The sequence below is a fragment of the Branchiostoma floridae genome, chromosome 4 (genome assembly GCF_000003815.2).
Source record: "Branchiostoma floridae strain S238N-H82 chromosome 4, Bfl_VNyyK, whole genome shotgun sequence".
Classification (NCBI taxonomy): domain Eukaryota; kingdom Metazoa; phylum Chordata; class Leptocardii; order Amphioxiformes; family Branchiostomatidae; genus Branchiostoma; species Branchiostoma floridae.
The window spans coordinates 3,862,660-3,885,688 of record NC_049982.1 but is presented as its reverse complement, the minus strand read 5'-3'; the positions used below and the strand labels follow the sequence as shown (position 1 = coordinate 3,885,688).

At 42.7% G+C, this 23,029-nt stretch overlaps 1 protein-coding gene across 7 annotated transcripts in view; it reads left to right on the top strand.

The window, feature by feature from the left end:
• LOC118413209 (MAP kinase-activating death domain protein-like) overlaps window positions 1–23,029 on the top strand; it is a 69,877-nt gene that overhangs the window by 6,675 nt on the left and 40,173 nt on the right. For 6 of the 7 annotated variants that reach the window (XM_035816429.1, XM_035816430.1, XM_035816426.1 and 3 more), the window contains exons 4-18: window positions 4,857–4,998; window positions 5,450–5,608; window positions 6,807–6,947; window positions 8,186–8,299; window positions 9,041–9,121; window positions 13,584–13,750; window positions 14,768–14,936; window positions 15,382–15,448; window positions 16,092–16,385; window positions 17,277–17,341; window positions 17,920–18,036; window positions 18,613–18,862; window positions 19,519–19,680; window positions 20,863–20,958; window positions 21,977–22,112. In XM_035816429.1, coding sequence (XP_035672322.1) covers window positions 4,857–4,998; window positions 5,450–5,608; window positions 6,807–6,947; window positions 8,186–8,299; window positions 9,041–9,121; window positions 13,584–13,750; window positions 14,768–14,936; window positions 15,382–15,448; window positions 16,092–16,385; window positions 17,277–17,341; window positions 17,920–18,036; window positions 18,613–18,862; window positions 19,519–19,680; window positions 20,863–20,958; window positions 21,977–22,112 — 2,160 coding nt within the window. The remainder of the gene's footprint in view (window positions 1–4,856; window positions 4,999–5,449; window positions 5,609–6,806; window positions 6,948–8,185; window positions 8,300–9,040; window positions 9,122–13,583; window positions 13,751–14,767; window positions 14,937–15,381; window positions 15,449–16,091; window positions 16,386–17,276; window positions 17,342–17,919; window positions 18,037–18,612; window positions 18,863–19,518; window positions 19,681–20,862; window positions 20,959–21,976; window positions 22,113–23,029) is intronic. The other variant, XM_035816427.1, reaches the window with a different exon arrangement.

Genomic DNA, 23,029 nt, shown 5'->3' with positions numbered 1-23,029 from the left:
ATATGTTGTATTGTAAGTAGTGGTGAGAAGTGCTCTTCAACTTCTAGTAAACATGAGGCAATCTGCAGTATTCAAATGGACTGAAAATTATCATGATACTGTAAATGCGTTTAAGTTCGCGGGGATTTAATTCACGGGAGTGGGAAAAAAAGACTTTTCGCGCTGGTTTTAAGTTCGGGGTAGCATCATGCACTGTAGTCTGTTACAGCCAACGAAAAATGTTCGCGGTGGTCTTAATTTCGCGATGAAGCAGACACCGCAAAATTCGCAAACATTAATCAACCGTTAAAGTTTCTGCATTTACAGTACTGTAAATGCAGAAATGTTTGCGGTGGTTTTATGTTTGTGGTTTTCGCGAGGCAGTCTTAGTACTCTTACCACAAACTTAAAACCACCGCAAACATTTTTCCATTACTGCATGTGACTACCATGTATGGCACTTATACCGCGAACTTAAAACCACTACGAACACTTTCCTGCTAACGCGAAATTAAATCCCTGCAAACTTAAATGCATTTACAGTACATATCAGATGACAAGCTGGAGATGTGTTGTGCCTAAGAGTAGTTACAATGTATACCTGCCGTACAGATACAGATACAGGCTACAGTGGGGAAAACTTGCTGTTTTGACTTTTAAGAGTTTACAGTAAACTGCTATGCTCCTGCCCACAATATCGACCTATTGTATGTCTTGTATATTTGGCTACAAATTGCTTTGCCAAATATTTTTCCTTCCGGGTGATTTATCACACACAGTCCTCAGGGCTGTAGCCAGTTGCACCTCGCCTCATGGAGGGTCTGCATGCTCTTTTCCGTAAGGCGTAGGCAGGCCTTTTTAATTTCCCGTAATTTGTAGGTAGGGAAGCTATCTTATTTCTCGTATTTCATAGTGGGGATGAAGTGTAAAGCGTTGGTAGCCTTCGTGAATTTAACGTAAAGCGTAGTGAGCCATCCCAAATTTAGCATAAAGCGTTGCCAGGACCCCCCATGCACACGCTCTTCATGATCAGCACATAAGTCCCTGTACGTGTGCGGAACAGTAATGCAGACTGCCCCAGCTGTGGGTGTGGGACTTAATCAACTGTTGCTCCATCCAGTTTGATCTGGGTACTAAAGCTGGCAGCCAGTGCCAGGCGAAATCCATGTCATTCCTCATTTGTAAATCCCCAATCTTTTAATTGTAATCAATCAAAGGTCGAGGCAGCTCTGTAGGGCGAGTCGGAGAACACTGGCTCTGAGTGAGCTGCCAAATATGGTTTCCTGAGAATTACATTGTAATGAGTGCAGGGCTTGAAATACCACCTGCATCTGCAGGTTAGTGCAGGTAAAATTGGAGCTGTGCAGGTATTTCTGGTGTCTACCTGCATCTAACCTGCACTAGTTTATGTACTGGGTTTTATACATAAATATCATATGATGTATTAGTGTATGTGGATTGTTATTAGCTGCATTGGCTGTTACCACTTATGAAATATAAAAAAGATAGCAATGGTTCCTGAACAATTTTAGCATAATCCATGCAACATTCAGAGCGGTGTAGGTAAAATTTGTCTGGTGCAGGTAAATTTCAGTGTTACCTGCACCAGTGCAGGCATGCAGAAAAGCGTATTTCGAGCCCTGGAGTGTGTGGTGGAAATGGGGTAATTGCAAATGAAAACTGTGTGTGATATCTAGCCTTTGATATCAAGTAAAAGTATTGAGCCAGCAGTCACTACAGAGGTTGGGACAGGCTATGAGATATCAAGTATGAGCTACACATTTGAAAGTAAAGTTGCTTGATTGTTCTTTTTTTCATAGAATTTATCAATCTGTGACTTATTCTTTACTATGATTATACTTCTTTCATTTTCTGATACAAGCCATGACTGAATCTACAATCAGCTTCTGATCTTCGTCATACATACAATGTATTTACCAGAATATAGCCAAAACCTTTTATGCAGCTATATCACCCATGTAATCTGTGGTCTATTGGGTCTCTGTTTGACAGGTGAAAAATGTAGTAACAGTTATCTGATGACTTCAAGGGCATCTGAAGATCTTTGTACATTTAGCCATTAATGCTGCCTTGATCTAGAGTACCAGTGCTTGGTCAGAGATGGCATACAGATCCAAAGCAAAACATTGTGAAAACTCAGACCAATCTGTGATAAATTATTGATTTCTAATCTAAAAACATTGTTCTGCCACGTGACATGTTTTATAAATTTTATGCAATTCCATGTAATTTTAGGTCTTCTGTTGAACCGAAAGAATCAACCTCCTTGGTTGAACGTGACATTGCTCAACAGCTTCCCTTAGAATTCTGCTGTCTTCTTCCTCATGTTTGTGTGTTTGGCCCAGAACTCAGAGCTCCTGGTTTGAATCCCCTGACATGCCCCCAATATTGTTGCCCTCAGAAAAGACGCTTAACATGACTTTCCTCACTCCACACAGGTGTAGAAATGTGTACCTGACTCAGGTTGGGGTGATAAAGGCATTGGAAGAAGACAAATGGTCTCCGCCTTGCAATATTATGTTTCTTTGGTGAAACTCTTCAGTGAATGCTTGCAGCCCACTTGCATTTTCTCCATGGTTATTCATGGTCATTGCTTTAGACTTTCTGCATGGCCACTGAGTTTTGCAAACTGCGACAGAGAAACTTGATCCACATGTTTTGAACTTTTTGAACGAGCCATGCAGTCAGGCATGCTTGAAAGACCAAAATGGCCATTAGGATGGCAACTGCTGCGTTGTGATGTTGGTCTCAAGTGGCAAACACTTAACTTAAGGCTGAGAAGTTAAGATATTGGGTTTGATAGATAAGCATGAAATCTTTGATTGGGTGTATCTAATCTGATTTTGCACTAAATTTGATGATGACTTGGCTGTGCTGTATACATGTTGGTATGGTGAAGGACTCAGTTTGATAGACCTGGAAATTGTTTTGGAGATCTCACTTTCCTAGGCCTTTACATGACATTGTATTTTAGCAATGAACTTCAACAAAAACAGACTGGTGTTTTTGCCTATTTTTTTTTTAGAACAAATCAGTAGGATTTAATCTATAATATTTCTACTAGTGATTGCTATAGCTATTGATAATCAGATCATGCCTTATCAATCATTTACAGAACCCAGCATTCCTTAATAGATCGTATGATGTCTCAGTTTTGCCAGGGAACCTTGTAACTGCTAAGCCCCGTGGTCTACTTGGCAAACAACACTGTCCTGACTTCAACCTCTCTAATACTAGTAATACCTTCTGAATGATGTGCCAAGAGGACAGTTTTTATTCACTCCAGTTTGGTTTTTCTTACACTTCTTAAAATGTTTTTTTCAATAGGTTCACAAAGGTACACCTAATTTGAAAATCAAGATTCACAGAAAAAAAAAATTTACGTGCACAATTTACGGAGTAGAATGACAAAAGATGGAGTAGAATGACAGCAAAACCTCACTGCTCAGAGCTAATGGATCTGAAATGGAACCCAAATTTTGTAATGCCCTTACTATGACCTTACGTATCACTGTTGCCGTCAGCGGAAGAATGATTGCGCTGCCCCACGCACGTCGGGGTGTAATGGCTCTGTAGATATCCACTCCAGCAGTTACCTTAATGGCCATAAAGGCTGTTTTATGGATACACACATCAGACATGGTCAGTTACAAATTTAGCCTCCTTCTGGGACAGTCTGCTGCAGGGCTCTAGCCAGCTCAACATTTTTTTCCGTCAGCCAATTCCCATTGTCGCGAAAACCGTGAAAACATTATTACAGGAGATAGAGAGACTGAACTGAGACCTTGAAAAACGTTTTTTTAAAATAAGATTATTGTATGCAAAAGGGCACGGACACACTTCGTCAACAATCATGACAATAGCAAAACAAATAGTGTGTGGCTTTTACGGCCATGGACGGCATCCCCAAGCCGCCTGTAGCTTCCACCAAGGATTTTTGTCCATCAAGGTTGGCGGATTGGTTTTAAAATTTTTCTGTGCCATGCAGCAAATTTCCGTGAATTGACGGAAAAACGGGCGCTGGCTAGAGCCCTGGTCTGCTGTAACACATTGCCACTTTGACCTTGATGTATTATGGACAACAAATCCTATTGGACAACCAATGGCATTAGACTGCACACAACTTAAATGTGTATGATTGGGGCCTCTTTCTTCCCATAAAGATAGTATAGATTAAAATGCTCCTCCCATTTATGAGTTTTTCTATATGATTTGTGACTTACCAAGCTTTTTTTTTATAAAAAGAGGCCAGTTGAGGATATCATATAGAATATGGTCCAGAAATACTAATTTCTTTAATGCATAATTCAATCTGTGATCCTAATTAGATAGTATCCTCTAGAGATCCTGATTTGTTGTGTTAAGACTGATTGAAATACTATTTTTGGTTTCTCTTTGGCATACAAAAAATTTCATTGTACTGTGCTGAAGAAATTCCACAATCATAATGATTAGATATAACAGGGCTGTGATAAATCTATTATAGTTATTGTATTAACCTTTATTCATTACTATTTGCCAGGTCACATATACACAATGTATTTTGATACTCTGTCTAAAGCCATCTGTATTGCAACATCCCCCGGTATGATGCACTGCTAAGCATACTTTGCATTTTAGAGTACTGATTTTTACTCTCTCTGCCTGTGCAGAAATTCTGTCTGGGGCGTAATAAAGGCTAACTGATAATATGTCAGTGCGGGTTACCGGGTATACAACTTAACATTTTAGAGTACTGATTTGTTTTCTCTCTCTTCCTGTGCAGAAATTCTTTAAGGGTAACCAAAGAGATTAGAGTGGGAGGTTACAACTTTGCATATTAGACGGCTGATTTTTTTCTCTCCCCTCCCGTGCAGAAATTCTGTCTGGGGCGTCCTAACGGGTAACAGAACGGACGACAAAGCCAGCCTGGTGACGCACGACGTTCGAGAGCTGGAGACCTGGATATGCCGACTTCTCAGCGCGCCGGTGTGCATCCCGGGGAAGACACGCGTGGAGGTATCTGTATATTCTGTATCTTTATGTATAAAATATTATATATAGCTGGTATAACCACCCTTCGTAATAACACACCAGTTTCTGTATCAATATAGCGGGTAAAACCACCCTTTGGCGTTACACCCAAGCTTCTGTATCAATGTAGGGGGTATAACACCAATATATGCTGCTATTTGTAGCCCTCCTTGGTGCTGATCGGCTATCCTATGACCACAATGGCTGTTAGGAATGTGGGATAAATTTACGTGTTTGTTTTGTGGCTTGCTCTTCAAGTGTCCATCCTCTCCTAGCTTTTGCACATCTGTCTGCAAGTGCTCTTTAAAATCATCCAGGGAAAATGACCCTACTGTGCTTGGAGATAACAAATTTCACTCCACGATACTTCTCAGAAAATACAAATTTTCAAACACATCTCCAGTTCCTGAAGTATAACTTTGTTCTTGTTCTTCAGGTCTCCATCCTCCCGACGGAGATGCAGGCGCCCATGACCTTTGCCCTGCCCGACGCGCACCGGTTCTGCCTGGCGGACTTCCCCATGCACCTCCCCCTGGAGCTGCTAGGGGTGGAGACCTGCCTGAAAGTGCTGACCTGCATACTGCTGGAACATAAGGTACTTAGTGATATTAGAAGTAGTCAAAGATTTTAATATGTATCAACTTCAAGATTTTTTACTACTGGAACATAAGGTACTTTGTAGGAGGGCTGGGGACCTGCCTGAAAGTGCTGACCTGCATACTGCTGGAACATGAGGTACGTACAGGAACAGCAGCTAGTGTTGCACTGCCTGAAAGTGCTGATGTGCGAACTACTGGAACATGAGGTATGTTATAGTGGAACAGCAGGGCTAGTGTTGCACTGCCTGAAAGTGCTGATGTTCGTACTACTGGAACATAAGGTATGTAGTGCTAGGGGTGGAGATCTGCCTGAAAGTGTTGATGTACATACTGCTGGAACATAAGGTATGTAGTGCAGGCTTTTAGCCAGGCATGCATTATGGCATCATTTGGACGTACTTTTCTCAAATTTTAAGTTACAATAACAAGAAATTAACATAACAAGATTACATAACAAGGTGTACTAGCGGAAGATATCAAAGTTAAATTGCATTTTCAGAGTCTTTTTTACATTAAAGGATATTAAAGCCCAAAGAAAATCAGTAGAAAAGAAATCATGTATTTCTTCATTTCTTGTATATCTAGATTGTACTCCAGTCCATGGACTATAAATTCCCTGTCCATGAGTGATTGTATAACTGTTTTTTTTTTATCCCTGCAGATTGTACTCCAGTCCAGAGACTACAATGCCCTGTCCATGAGTGTGATTGTAACTGTTGTTGTTTCCCTCCCTGCAGATTGTACTCCAGTCCAGAGACTACAATGCCCTGTCCATGAGTGTGATTGTAACTGTTGTTGTTTCCCATCCCTGCAGATTGTACTCCAGTCCAGAGACTACAATGCCCTGTCCATGAGTGTGATTAACTGTTGTTGTTTCCCATCCCTCCAGATTGTACTCCAGTCCAGAGACTACAATGCCCTGTCCATGAGTGTGATTGTAACTGTTGTTGTTTCCCATCCCTGCAGATTGTACTCCAGTCCAGAGACTACAATGCCCTGTCCATGAGTGTGATTAACTGTTGTTGTTTCCCATCCCTCCAGATTGTACTCCAGTCCAGAGACTACAATGCCCTGTCCATGAGTGTGATTAACTGTTGTTGTTGTTTCCCATCCCTGCAGATTGTACTCCAGTCCAGAGACTACAATGCCCTGTCCATGAGTGTGATTAACTGTTGTTGTTTCCCATCCCTCCAGATTGTACTCCAGTCCAGAGACTACAACGCCCTGTCCATGAGTGTGATGGCGTTTGTGGCGATGATCTACCCGATGGAGTACATGTTCCCAGTCATCCCCCTGCTCCCCACCTGCATGAGTTGTGCAGAACAGGTACAAAATGTACTGCAACATAGGTTTTGTTTTTCTGAAACGGGCCCTGCGCCCCATACTAACAAACTAGATGTACACTGAATAAAGAGACTCTTTTTACACAATCATTGTTTTATTCACACCGACGTTTCGGTGACCGTCTGTCAATTTCTTCAGGGCAATTCTGACTGGTTCACATTAATTGTACTGCAGGACATTTACACTCCTTTGCATTTGTGACCGCATTGTAAATATTTTGCATAAATCTGTCTGTACATATGTAAATACTTTACGTTTTGTGACCGCATTTGAACTGTGAGCAGCGACACCTGTCCTGCGGTACAATGTGAACCAGTCAGAATTGCCCTGAAGAAGGTGACAGACGGTCACCAAAACGTCGGTGTGAATAAAGCAATGGTTGTGTAAAAAGAGTCTCGTTATTCAGTGACGTACCAACCTGATGAAATTATTCATAGATGTACCCTGACTCATACATTTGGGAACAAATTGCGCCAAAAGGGGGAAATTTAGATCACCACTGGTCATGCTAGGGCACGGGTGGTCCCATGAATAGTGACATGGTCAAGCATGGTTTCAACATCAAGTCCAATTCTAAAAGAATGCCCCATTTTCACATCAAAGTTTCTAACTCTGCACCACAGACGACGAGGCATAGCACCCTGTTAACGGGCACACTATTAACGGGGGCCTACTTGGATGTTCCTACATACTCTTGTTTTTTATCCAAATTGCAAAGCATGTGTACTGTTATTGTGTGATTTGATTTTTATTCCATGCCAAGCTTGGAGGGAGATCAGTTTTTCAGTATCATGCATATTACTTCAATTTCATTTGGCATTCAACTTGTTAATGTACCGCTTGTAATGGCAATTGGAAACATTTTACACCTGAACTGAATTGAAACGTAAATCTTAGTACAATGCTAAACTTTCTTCCGACACAAAAGTACACAAGGATCAAATTTTCAATGACCACTGTTGCCTTTTTCAGGATCAATACTGATGACCAATCACTTCAGAACGTAAAATTGAAAGAGTTATGGATACGTGATCTTGCAGATACATGTCGTCAGCAATTGGTCAAGACGACAGTGGTCGTTGTAAATTTGAATTGTGCATACTTTTGTGTTGGAAGAAAGTGCAGCATTGTACGTACAATACTATGATTACTTCCAACGCAGATGAGCTTTCATGATAATTTGAGACTTAAATTATTGTTGGTCACATTTTGTGTCTATTTCCCGGTAGCTGCTGCTAGTCCCATCCCCGTACATCATTGGAGTCCCTGCCAGCTTCTTCCTCTACAAGGCAGACTTCAAACTGCCTGATGACGTCTGGCTCATCGACTTGGATTCTAACAAGGTCAGTTTTTAGATTGTATTTTTTTCTTCAAACAGGATCCAGTAACAAAGAGTTAGTGCCCAATGTAGATTTTTCGATGATTTATAAAATTAGTTAGTCTAACAGCATGAAATTTTACAAATCATAGAAAAATCTACATGATATTGTAGTTCTGCACAAGTTCCAATAAATTTGGTGTGTCAATTACTTTCAAGGCACAAGGAAGTGAAATAAGAAAAGAAGATCCCTTGTAATCTTGCATTGTCTGTATAACCCAGTTCAAAAATTAAATTTCATGTATCGGTAACGTAATGTAACCGTTTATTTTGTTGATGGTATATTGTACAGTTACCATGCAGGGCTAGCCCTTGATAATAGACTACGGCTAGTTGGGTAGCCCTGGCTGTGTTTCTTACAGCCGAATAAATCAAATCAAATCCCAAAAAAAAGAAGATCCTTTGTGATAAGTCCTTCATCTGTAATGTATATTCTGTCATGTTTCTTGCGTTGTCTGTATAACCCAGTTCAAACAAAAAATCTCATGTATTAGACTAAACATACATAAACATAACCGTTCATTTTTGTTGATTGCATATTTTACAGTTACCAGGTCTTGATGATAGCCTTTGGTTTTAGTTGGGTAGCCCTGGCTGTATTTCTTACAGCCAAATAAACCAAATTCAGTCAAGTCAAAAGATCACTTGTGATACATTTTTGTAAGTCCTTCACCTGACATGTCAATGTTGTGTCATGTTTCCCCAGATCACCGTCCCGCGCTGTGCTGATGAACTACCTCCCCTCCCAGAGCCGGAGGGTACCCAGCTCAAAAATCACCTCAAACAGGTAAAAATCACAACATGAGAAATAACATGTTTCAACACCTTCTTTGCTCTGTCACTCTGTTAAGTATTATCATCTTTAAGTTTGATTTTTGCTCCTAGTTACATTGTACATAAACTGTTGTACAACATTAGAGGCCCCTTACTTAGGAACAAAACAAAGTAGATTTTTCAACAGATCCCAGCTTTTCAACAAGAGAAGGTAGAGTGTATTTTTACAATGATGAACATTCCTTACACATCCGATATTGTGAAAGATCTGTATTGACAGTATTTTTGGCTGTAGCTGATAGTACTGTGATGCATGCATGCATTCAGTGACATGTTTATTTCAGCTTTAGTTTAAATTAATTTTTTTCCAACTTGTATTTTTCTGTTTTTGTACACATTTTACACTGTGATGTGATTTTGTCTCTCTCATCCAACCATTCCACCACGACCGCCAGGGTCTAGATGTAAAGCGGGTATGTAGCTTCATGTCTGTCTCTTCTTCTCGCCATCACCTGTCATTTTCTGTTGCTCTCCAACCTCTTACTACCCTTCTACATCAGGCTTTTAGCCAAGCATGCGTCCAGGCATCAATTTGTCGAAAGTTCTGAAAATGATGCTAGAAATTGGATGCACTAGACACACTGAAGAGGCCCTTGTACTGGGGGGCAGATCCTCCGACAAGCATGAAATTCTGATTGACCAGGCATGTCACAGTTGAAGACTGTGACCTCTCTAGCAGTGATTTGCCTTTCAGGATACATGTTTGTACCTCAGAATGCACCATTTTAACTTAAAATTCTCTAAAACTCAGAACCATGGAAGGTCGATGCCCCCCAACCCCCCTACATTAATCGTGTCTGTAGCTAGCTAAAAGCCTGTTCTACATTGAACAAGTCATGTACATTTGTTACCCAAGGTAATGCCTGGCCACTATTGTGTGCATGATGTTCTTCTACTTTCAGATTAGAAGTATTATGGAAGCTGATGATAACTATGATAAAAAAAGTATTACTCACCCAGACCTGTATCACAACCTTTCCCTCCATACCCTTTCCAATATTGCAAAACTCACTTAGTGATTAGTCCTGCCAGACTCAGCTGGGTCTTTGCGAACCTCTGTCATACAGTAGACACATACTAGTACATCTATAATTATGGTTCCACTGTATGATTGAAGCATGCAAACCCCAATGGAATCATGGCTTATATCCGTGACTCCACTCACAGAATTACAAGGGCCTGCCAGCCAGCTGTCTGATAAATATACTGTTCTTGTGTGCTCTTCTCTTAGGAGTGATTGATTACCTGATGAAACACAAGAGAAACACTTCTAGGGAATCACAGTCTCTAATTGGCGATTTGGATTGACCATTTGGATATATACATTTGTATCCTCCAAAGCAAACGTTACCTTCTGACTAGGGAATAGAATAAATCTTGTGTGACTAATCTATGTAAGTAAGTAATTAAGCAACTAAGTAAGTGACTAATCTATGTGCCAATTTCCTCTTCCCCTTCACAGGCTCGGTCCATGGCCCCACACCTTTTAGATAGTTGTATACAATGCTGTATACCACTGTATAGCCTGCATGATCTCGCAACAAAGTTCATTGTACTACGCTAATCTATGTAACCTCCCCTTCCAGGCCCTGTCCAGTATGAGCATGGCCCCTCAGTACTAATGCTAATCTATGTAACCTCCCCTTCCAGGCCCTGTCCAGTATGAGCATGGCCCCTCAGTACTAATGCTAATCTATGTAACCTCCCCCGCCAGGCCTTGTCCAGTATGAGCATGGCCCCTTCAGTACTAATGCTAATCTATGTAACCTCCCCTTCCAGGCCCTGTCCAGTATGAGCATGGCCCCTCAGTACTAATGCTAATCTATGTAACCTCCCCCGCCAGGCCTTGTCCAGTATGAGCATGGCCCCTCAGTACTATGCTAATCTATGTAACCTCCCCTTCCAGGCCCTGTCCAGTTTGAGCATGGTCAGTACTATGCTAATCTATGTAACCTCCCCTTCCAGGCCTTGTCCAGTATGAGCATGGCCCCTCAGTACTATGCTAATCTATGTAACCTCCCCTTCCAGGCCCTGTCCAGTTTGAGCATGGTCAGTACTATGCTAATCTATGTAACCTCCCCTTCCAGGCCCTGTCCAGTATGAGCATGGCCCCTCAGCATTTAGACAGTTGTATAAAGTATGCTAATCTATGTAACCTCCCCTTCTAGGCCCTGTCCAGTATGAGCATGGCCCCTCAGTACTATGCTAATCTATGTAACCTCCCCTTCCAGGCCCTGTCCAGTATGAGCATGGCCCCTCAGTACTATGCTAATCTACATGTATGTACCAACCCTTCCAGGCCCTGTCCAGTATAAGCATGGCCCCTCAGTACTATGCTAATCTATGTAACCTCCCCTTCCAGGCCCTGTCCAGTATGAGCATGGCCCCTCAGTACCATGCTAATCTATGTAACCTCCCCTTCCAGGCCCTGTCCAGTATGAGCATGGCCCCTCAGTACTATGCTAATCTATGTAACCTCCCCTTCCAGGCCCTGTCCAGTATGAGCATGGCCCCTCAGTACCATGCTAATCTATGTAACCTCCCCTTACAGGCCCTGTCCAGTATGAGCATGGTCAGTACTATGCTAATCTATGTAACCTCCCCTTACAGGCCCTGTCCAGTATGAGCATGGTCAGTACTATGCTAATCTATGTAACCTCCCCTTGCAGGCCCTGTCCAGTATGAGCATGGCCCCTCAGTACCATGCTAATCTATGTAACCTCCCCTTCCAGGCCCTGTCCAGTATGAGCATGGTCAGTACTATGCTAATCTATGTAACCTCCCCTTACAGGCCCTGTCCAGTATGAGCATGGCCCCTCAGTACTATGCTAATCTACATGTATGTACCAACCCTTCCAGGCCCTGTCCAGTATGAGCATGGCCCCTCAGTACTAATGCTAATCTACATGTATGTACCAACCCTTCCAGGCCCTGTCCAGTATGAGCATGGCCCCTCAGTACTATGTTAATCTATGTAACCTCCCCTTCCAGGCCCTGTCCAGTATGAGCATGGCCCCTCAGTACTAATGCTAATCTATGTACCAAACCCTTCCAGGCCCTGTCCAGTATGAGCATGGCCCCTCAGTACTATGCTAATCTATGTAACCTCCCCTTCCAGGCCCTGTCCAGTATGAGCATGGCCCCTCAGTACTAATGCTTATCTATGTACCAAACCCTTCAAGGCCCTGTCCAGTATGAGCATGGCCCCCTCAGTACTAATGCTAATCTATGTACCAAACCCTTCCAGGCCCTGTCCAGTATGAGCATGGCCCCTTAGCTTTTACACTATTGTATAAAGTATGTTAATCTATGTACCAACCCTGACAGGCCCTGTCCAGTATGAGCATGGCCCCTCAGTACTAATGCTAATCTATGTAACCTCCCCTTCCAGGCCCTGTCCAGTATGAGCATGGCCCCTCAGTACTATGCTAATCTATGTACCAAACGCTTCCAGGCCCTGTCCAGTATGAGCATGGCCCCTAAGCATTTAGACAGTTGTATAAAGTATGCTAATATATGTACCAAACCCTTCCAGGCCCTGTACAGTATGAGCATGGCCCCTCGGCATTTAGACAGTTGTATAAAGTATGCTAATCTACATTGTATGTAACAAACCCTTCCAGGCCCTGTCCAGTATAAGCATGGCCCTTGACACCTTTCAGCCAATTGTATACAATTCTGTATACCATTGTTGCCTTCAGGCATGATCTTGCAACAAAGTTCAATGTCATTGAGTAATTAACACCCATCTATTTACCAAACCCTTCCAGGCCCTGTCCAGTATGAGCATGGCCCCTCAGTACTAATGCTAATCTATGTAACCTCCCCTTCCAGGCCTTGTCCAGTATGAGCATGGCCCCTCAGTACTATGCTAATCTATGTAACCTCCCCTTCCAGGCCCTGTCCAGTATGAGCATGGCCCCTCAGTACTAATGCTAATCTATGTAACCTCCCCTTCCAGGCCCTGTCCAGTATGAGCATGGTCAGTACTATGCTAATCTATGTAACCTCCCCTTACAGGCCCTGTCCAGTATGAGCATGGCCCCTCAGTACTATGCTAATCTACATGTATGTACCAACCCTTCCAGGCCCTGTCCAGTATGAGCATGGCCCCTCAGTACTAATGCTAATCTACATGTATGTACCAACCCTTCCAGGCCCTGTCCAGTATGAGCATGGCCCCTCAGTACTATGCTAATCTATGTAACCTCCCCTTCCAGGCCCTGTCCAGTATGAGCATGGCCCCTCAGTACTAATGCTAATCTACATGTATGTACCAACCCTTCCAGGCCCTGTCCAGTATGAGCATGGCCCCTCAGTACTATGCTAATCTATGTACCAAACCCTTCCAGGCCCTGTCCAGTATGAGCATGGCCCCTCAGTACTATGCTAATCTATGTAACCTCCCCTTCCAGGCCCTGTCCAGTATGAGCATGGCCCCTCAGCCCATCCTCAACCTGGACAAGGTGCAGGAGGAAAACCTGGCCGTACCGGTGAGGAACGCTTCCCCGTCAACCCCTGAGATGGGCTTTAACCCGCTCATCTATGGGAATGATGTGGATTCTGTCGACATAGCAACCAGGTCAGTCATCGTTAGACACATTTTTCAATGTCTCACAGGGTTCTCCTACTGTAGTCATCATGGATATTTGTTTACAGAGCTACAAATCTGACCCTTGAGATGAGCTTTAACCGGCTCATCTATGGGAATGATGTGGATTCTGTCGACATAGCAACCAGGTCAGTCATCGTTAGACACATTTTTTAATGTCTCACAGGGTTCTCTTACTGTAGTCATCGTGGATATTTGTTTACAATGCAATATGACCCTTGAGATGGGCTTTAACCGGCTCATCTATGGGAATGATGTGGATTCTGTCGACATAGCAACCAGGTCAGTCATCGTTATACATATTTTTTAATGTCTCACAGGGTTCTCCTACTGTTAGTTATTGTTGATCCGTGTTTACAGTCCTACAAATTTTGCTCCTGAGATGGGCTTAAACCGGCTCATCTATGGGAATGATGTGGATTCTGTCGACATAGCAACCAGGTCAGTCATCGTTAGACATATTTTTTAATGTCTCACAGGGTTCTCCTACTGTTAGTTATTGTTGATACGTGTTTAAAGTCCTACAAATTTTGCTCCTGAGATGGGCTTAAACCCACTCATCTATGGGAATGATGTGGATTCTGTTGACATAGCATGCTAGTAACCAGGTCAGATCAGAAAGTGAAATAATCTTCCGGCAGAGGTGGCACTCTCGACAACTCTTTCAACTTTTAAATCCAAAGTTTAACTCCTCCCAGCTTGGGCAGTAGACCCCGTGATATTTAAAAGCTGCAGAATCCTCAACATGATGAGGGCGGCTGCCTCAAAGGAATGAAGAAAGAGGAGGTCAGTCATGAAAATTACAGATTCTGCCTCTGTAGCAATCATGGATACTAGGACTGGGTTTTGCCTCTTGGAAATCAAATTTCTTAAGTTGAAGTGGCAACCCAGCTGTCTGGAGATGACATACATGAGCTTTATAGGAAAAAAATATATTAAATTGTAGTAAGACACAAGATTGAGATTTTTAAAAATTTATTTCCTCAGAGTTGCGATGGTGAAGTTCTTCACCTCTAAGAACGTGCTGGGTGACCACTGGGTGCACACCCGCACCCTGAGACTGTACCCGCGCCCGGTCGTGGCCTTCCAGCTCGCCACATTCCTCAAGTCCAGGGGCAAGCAGACGGACTTCATCAAGAGACTGGCTTCCACTCAGGTGAGGGATACTCAAATCTGTAGCATTTTCATAGAGATGTGTCATCTTTTATACAACTTTTGGTAATCAACTGCGCCATGTTGGATTGCAGTGTAAGCCCTTAAAGCACTCAGATTTGCCATTGTTTAATCCACTTACTCGCCAAGATGGACACCGGGGGATTCAACTTAGAATTACTATGATGTCAATGATGCTCCTGCATAAACCACAGACTTTTTGCTCTACTGTAACAATAGTAAGAGCTTTGCAACATATTTTAATCATTGGCCTTATCCAGGCGCTATCCAATGGCGTTAACATTCCAGTGTGCTTTGCTCAGAACAGACAAACGATTGGGGACCAACACAGTGATGGGTGCAGTTACAAGTATGTTCTTGCATGTTAATGGTATAGCTCTGAGTTTTACAACTCATGAACTTTAACTCTGTGTTGTTACATGATGCAGGCGGTGGAGTATTTTGGAGAATGGTGCCTGGCGCCGACAAACACAACCTTTCAGAGAATACAAAACAGTAAGTCAAACCATGTTCTTTTAGTTTTGATTTTAGAATTGCATCGTAGGGATCACCAGTTTTTTCATGTAATACAGTAATGTCTTGTATATCAAATGATCATCATCGTTCAAGTTGAATTGGACAATTATCAGCCATACCATGGTAATCACCATCATAATAATGGTAATAATTGATAAATTCTTAGAGAACCCTTCTGGTTGATTTATCTATTTTGCATAATGTAATTTCTACCTCGATGTCTTACCTTCATTGACATTACTGATTGGTGCTGCAAGAGTTTTATCATTCAATGATGTAACCATTTCTCTCTCTCTCTCTTGTTTCCTGCCCCCTTCAGCTGTTCATGACCCCGTGCTGATAGGAGACAAGCCGAAGTGGTACGCACACCAGCTGATGTAACCAGTTCTCTCTCTCTCTCATGTTTCCTGTTTCCTGCAGCTGTCCATGACCCCGTGCTGATAGGAGACAAGCCAAAGTGGTACGCTCACCAGCTGATGTAACCATTTTTCTCTCTCTCTCTTGTTTCCTGCCCCCTTTAGCTGTTCATGACCCTGTGCTGATAGGAGACAAGCCGAAGTGGTACGCTCACCAGCTGATGTAACCAGTTTTCTCTCTCTCTCTTGTTTCCTGCCCCCTGTAGCTGTGCATGACCCCGTGCTGATAGGAGACAAGCCGAAGTGGTACGCACACCAGCTGGCCGCTGTACAGTTCAACGTGTACGACGACAACTCCACCCTGGCCTCCGCGCTCGAGCTCGCCCTGACCGACCAGGTGGACGACCAATCGGAGCCTCCCACGGACGAGTCGGGCAGCGACACGGGGTCGGAGGTCAGCGAGGACGACGCGGGCGGATCCACGACAAGTTCGTCCTATTCGTCACTAAGTGACTTTGTGACGGACATGATTAACAGTGGCATTAGTGGTACTACTCCAAGTTAGTAGCATGTTCTGTGTTCTTAGTCTTAGACCTCTTTCCTTATGATTCATTATACATACCGTTTTGCTCTGTCCTTCCTTTTCTTTTTTCCTTCCTTATTCTGTTGTAGGGTCAGGCCTGAAGTAGCATGAGGTCTTCTCGGTTTGCTCTTCCTTTGTTCGAACCTCGCAATCGAGAATGGTAGGCTTGGATAACGGCCGACTCGCATGTTGGACATGCGCATGTGTAGAAAATGTGTTACCATGACAACAGCAGTGCATCATGGGAAGGATGTTCTACGGTTACCGTAGAAACGGGAAGTCTGACTGTCAGTTTTTTCCCCTGCTGCGTTTCGAGCTTCTCCTATACCCTTGGTCTCTCATTCTCTTTCTGTTGCTGTTGTCATTTTGTTGCATGTTTCTGTCTACTTTTGGGGGCAAGAAGGGACAAGAAAGGGCCTTCAACAGAAAGCTGCATTCTACACTTGCTTCACAAAGTACATCAGTCTTTTCCTTGGATAACAACAAGCAAAGAGGACGAAGTTACAAAAGAAAATCGTCCACTCTAAAAAGGACTGGCAGTAACAATGGACTGATCCCATAGCCTTGCCAATTTCCATCAAAACTGAAAATGCAGAACAAAAAATTGAAAGTTGAAATGCACAAATACAAACAAACAACTATGCATAACGAGTCTGCAGCTGGAATTAGTCTATCCAAGGAGGTCTCTATATATTAATCTCCTTGGTCTATGATTGAATAAACTACACAAAATGTCAAATTCTGAATGCTGGTATCTAGAACCCACTGTTAGTCTGCAGCAGAACTGTTGAAGGCCTGTTGACTGCCCTGCCCTGTTTGTGCCTCTAGTAAAGTTTAGGACATGTCGGTCGGTGTCTGTCGTCCACAGGTGTCCCTGAGATTGAGGTAGACAGAGAGGCCCTGGCTCACTGCTCGCCACCCAGCACATTACAGGTAAGCAACCAGGTGCAGCTGCAACAAGTCATATTACTGGGTGCATGTGACTGATTGTGCACTTTTTTTACATCCATCATCATATCTTGCCACTGCAACATCCAGGTAACGCCAAAAAACAGTTACTTATGCAACAGTATGTGATTTTGGAAACGGTTACATGTTTCAGATAGTATCGACTATGAACATACACATGTATTATACCGGCAGGATGGACCATTGCTTTCAGTATCACCCATTCACAAGTTTTCGCAGACAATCAGGTTCAGGTCTTGACCAGAACCTGGTCCTCAGCACCTGTACTGTGTGACAGTTACCTTATGTGGCACATCTTTCTCCCACATGCTCCACCAATACTACAGGAGAGCCCCTCCCCCGTCACCATGCCCCCCCCCAAAAAGAATTGGGGCTATAAATGGGTGTATCTAACTAGCCTGACATGATAGCCAGCCCAGGTAACCAGGCCTTATGCACAGTCCAGCCTTTTCTGCAAACCCTTTCTGCCAAGAGGAAGAAAGAAAAAAAACAAACAGCAAAAACAATCTGGTTTCATGTGGTGCATCTTTCTTCTCCTACAGGTTCCACCAATGCTGCAGGAGAGCCCCTCCCCCGTTACCATGTCTCCCCACTCCACAGCCACCACGCCCTCCCCGGACTCCGAGAAACAAGCCATCAACCCCATGTTCCACGAAGAGGTAAAATACATTCATAATTATATTGTGTTGCTGGTGTTGTTGCTAGCTTTTATCACAGATTTGGACATCCACTTGATTTTATGTTCGACATGAAAAGGCTCAAACAGCACTTTATTCAGGTTGTGACAAGTACAATACAATTTGAACACAAGGCAGCAGCCTGGTATTGTGACCACAGACATATACATGTACATACAACCTGTATACACAGACATGTACATAAGCAATACTAGTCCTTTGATTTTATTATTGGAAATCTTGTGTGAGAATACGTTTTAGGCCTGCCTTGTGTTGCTTTCTGTTTGATGGTTTGAAATGTGCCAGACTCTTTCAAGAGTTTGAGTTTGGGCTGCTGTTGATTGTGCCACATGCCACCCTATTGAAAAATCCTTAGAATTGGAGTCACAGTTCATGCAGTGTATGTCAAAAGAGAGGATTTTCTTTGGTTGTTTTAAAAAAAATTATGGTAACTGAACAATGTCTTTCCTGTCACAGCCAAAATAGCAACAACTTTTTCAATGAGCTTAACTGGGTTAAATCAAGTTGTTCAGTTATTCATTCTGAAACAATCTCCAGGGTGACAGAGGAAATGACACCGACGCAGACATCGACTCTCTGAACTACGACTCCGACTCTAGCCACCCGTCCAAGACCGACGCCTTGGAGTACATCGCCAAGCAGGCCAAGGGCCGGCCTGAGCTGGAGACCGACAACAACAACATCCCCAAGTCGCGCCCCTACGGCCCGTCCATGTCCATGTACGAGCTGCCTGTGCACGGGGACGGGACGGGCAGGGGCGCGGGGCTGCCCAGTCTGGTGGAGAAAGGTGAGATCTCAAGGAGGTGGTGGGTGTCGTTTTTCATTTGGTCAGGGTTGGACAAGTTTTCTAAAATTCACTTGTCCTGTTGGGCAAGTACATAAAAAATTTACTTGCCCAAACCAACTTTTCACTTGCCTGAAGTTTGAATGACATTTTTCTGTATTTTCACTTCCATCGATGGAATTCTTGTTAAGTTTAAAAGTACAAATGTAGCAAGTGTATAAAAATCTCACTCAATAGAAAAAAATCTAACTTGCCTGGTAGTTAAAAATTGTCAATATCTTGACAATTGTTTGTGCTTTATTTTCTCAGTAGAAATATCACAGGTATTGACACGCTTAAACCTTCGTACGTTTTCCCTGGAAGGTGACCCCTAGTCGACGTGGTCGCTGGCATCCATTGCCATCAAGATCTCCAAAATGTTACTGATAAGAAGAATTACTAACAGCACAATATAGTAGATTTCTCTAAAGGTTTTGACACATGTAAACCTTCCTTCGTTTCCACCCCTCGGTAGGCGATCCCCAGTCTACGTGGTTGCTTGCCTTGGTATAGATTAGTATTATAAGTGTTCCTGATAAGAACAATTACAGCATGATATGGTAGATATCTCAAAAGGTTTTGACACATGTAAACCTTCCTTCGTTTCCACCCCTCGGTAGGCGATCCCCAGTCAACGTGGTCGCTGGCGTCCATCGCCAGCAAGATCTCCAACCTGAAGATTGACCAGTCGGACGCCGAGTCGGTTTCCTCGGCAACAAGCAGCGACCGCAACGGTTACACACGTATGAAAAGCAGCATGAGTAGCTTTTTCTCATTCGCAAGTACGTCCACAGTACCTGGTTTCCCAGCATGCTCTGCTGTAGCCTTCCCACAATGCCGTGTTGCAAAATCGCCATTTCTCACTAGATCTAAAACGGACTGTTTTCAGTTGTTTTAATTCATGGTGATGTTGTAGAGAGTTGATCAAAGAGAAACTTAGCTTGTGTGTCTCAATGAATTTTAGCATGATTTTCCAGCTCTTGTTTTTGAGCTTCTAAATATGATTTGGCTTTACGACTACTACGTTTTTTTCACCGTAACCTTTGTTCAGTCACACTGCCTAACTTCCGTTTGGTTTCTTCACCACTGTTTTTGGCGACGCCCCACTGGCGGAGCCTTTTTGTAGCATGTCCTCATTTTCCAGTGCATGGGAAGTAGGGTACTGTACAGTGTACCAATAAGTCTTCCTCTCCAGTTCTGTAAGTGTGTCTTTGACTCTTTTGTTGAACTAGTCTTAGTTATCATTCTATGTTCAAGTCTTGTTCAATTGGTTAAGTACAGTAAAATGTGAAGTTACTTGACATGTGTCTATTGTTAATTTGAAGAACTATACAATACACACTATCTATTATGTCACTTGTAGGTTCTAACTTTATGTTAGCTCTCTGGGTTCAAATTTCTTACTTTTCTTCAGGTTTTTTGACCCAACACTAAGCTAAAAGTAGAGACACTGCCCATCTTACAATCTGTTTTTAAAGTTTGTAGTGTAACAGTATTCATCTTCAGCAAAGAATCACTCATTTAAGCATATCAACTCCATTTAAATCATCACTAGTTATTTCAATAGAAATACAGGGATTGCCATTATGTATAACTAAATGTTGTATTATTATGTAGTACTACATAATGTGAAAATTTTCACGTTTTCCTGCACACTGTTATGGCACAAAATATAGTTTGCACCTTTAAAAAGTAGAGGTGTACTTTATTGTTAAAAGACTTGTACAGCCACTTGCCATATCTAGTCAGCCTTAGCAATGTGTTAACTGTTTTTCATCATCTGTTTGGTTTAAAAATCTTAAATCATGCAGATGTTCTCAAGTTATTCAAGGGAAGAAATGCTCCTAGTTCCTTGAACAACAATCTTGATCTTACATCCGTGAATAGTTTAATCTTGATTTTAGTTTTGATGATAGAATGTTACATTGAACTCGAGCTGAATGTTGTGACAATGTTCCTGTTAGCAGATAGCCTACAGAGGAGCAGCAGTGGAGTGTCCACCCTCAGCACCAGGTCAAGGGGAAGTGATGGTGGCAAGTCCTTTGGCCCTTTCCCACGAGGTTGGTCTTTACTCTTCTCGATCTCTCCTATATTATCTAGGGCAGTAGTGATGATGTTAGTAATATGTGGACAAGGCCTAGGAAAAAATGTGTTTCATGTTTCAGTCCTGAAAAAATTTATGTCTGGTGATATTCATCTGCCCAGGTCTAAAAAACTATTTCATGGAACTCTGACACCAAAGTAACATACTTAAATCAAGCTTTCTAATAAAGAAGAAAATCAATATTGACAGAATATCACTGTAGATTGCCTTTTATCCTTGGATTGACATATCAATGTGGCACAGTATGGCAGGTTGTTTGTCTGCACAGTGCTGTCTGTGGTGCTGATTTCCGTACTGCTGTGCTGTTTGCCTTCTATTTGATTCTCTTAGTGGCATACCTAGTATTATACCTCTGTCATCTATTAGACCTTGTTTGGGGAGTATTTTGTGCAGTGGTTCCACTGTGAATCGCTAGAAGATGCGCACATCCAAAGTAAAGCATGATGCTATTTGTTTGCCCTGATCCTATCGGCATAGATAGTGACTCATTTTCATCATTTGAGTTTGGATTTATTTTTCACAATTGACGAAGTTCACAATAGGAATTTGTTAAACTAGAGTTCTAGAGTCCAACAGACAAACAACCAGCCTTATTGGGCACATTCATATGTTATTCCAAGGATAGCGGGCAGTCTACAGTGATACAGTGGAAGCCGCTTAATTGCACACCCTATTAACCAGTATATTTCATGCAGTTATCAGAATGGTGCAACAAAGCGTAGTTATTAAACTGAACCGCACCACCATGGGATTTGTGGATTTTGTGCAATTAACAGAATTGTGTGATTATCAAGTGTGCAATTAACTGGCTTCTACTGTTTCTGTCAATACTGTTTTTTTCATTAGGAAACTTGATTTTGATATCAATGTTACTTTGTTGTCAGAGTGACTTGAAATATTCTTTTAAGGTTGTGTACAAAAGAAAACTTTGTTGTATTGATTCACCGACAAGATTTGTTTTTGTTCTCCTCCAGCCCCCAGCAGCAGAAAAGCGTTGGCAGACAAGTCCCTGATCAGGCACAGCAGCAGTCAGTCCTCCCTCAGGAGACCCCCTCCCCCCTCCAAGGGCAGCCCCCAGTCCCCTCCAGACTCCTCCAGGATCAACAGCAGGTACATGGTCACACCTTCTTTTCTGTGTGCTTGTCCTAGGTATCATAAAGACAAACTTATAAGCAGGGTTTTGTGGACTAATGGTACAAAAGTCCCCAGTCTCCTCCGGACTCCTCCAGGATCAACAGCAGGTACATGCTTACACCTCGTTTTCAGTTTGCTTGTCCTGAGTGTCATAAAGTGTTATCTGAGTACAGCTGATACTGTCGATACGTTGGCTTCATGCATTGTTATGCAGTCTTTACAAGCACCCTTTCATCGATCTCTGGAAAGCTCCTGCAGTGAACTGGTGCAGTTTGCCCAGTTTGTTCAAGATTCTGGCTTGGCAAGGTTACAAAATGATCACCCCAGCCAATTTTCATGTTGGAGTTAAGTGGACATGGGGAGGACCAAAAACATGGTAATGAAATTTCAAGATCTCCCCTCCCGTGCCTTGGACCAGTGCACTCAGCTGCAGATCCTTTGGTGGCAAATGGATACTCCTGGGGCAGCTACACTCCTTTTATGCCACCATAGAATCTACTAAGAGATGGCCTGAAGGATGTAGTCGTGCTCGAGTGCTTATTTGTTTATTTGTTTGTTTATTTTTCCAGTGAGTACCAACATTTCCTGAAGGACGTAGTGAGCAGTTTTCTGGAGGGCCAGGGTGTTGGCTGGTTGGTTGTTTATTTATTTGTTTGTTTATTTTTCCAGTGAGAACCAACAGTTCCTGAAGGACGTAGTGAGCAGTGTTCTGGAAGGCCAGGGTGTCGGCTGGTTGTTTATTTGTTTATTTATTTGTTTGTTTATTTTTCCAGTGAGAACCAACAGTTCCTGAAGGATGTAGTGAGCAGTGTTCTGGAAGGCCAGGGTGTCGGCTGGTTGTTTATTTGTTTACTTAATTATTTGTGTGTTTATTTTTCCAGTGAGAACCAACA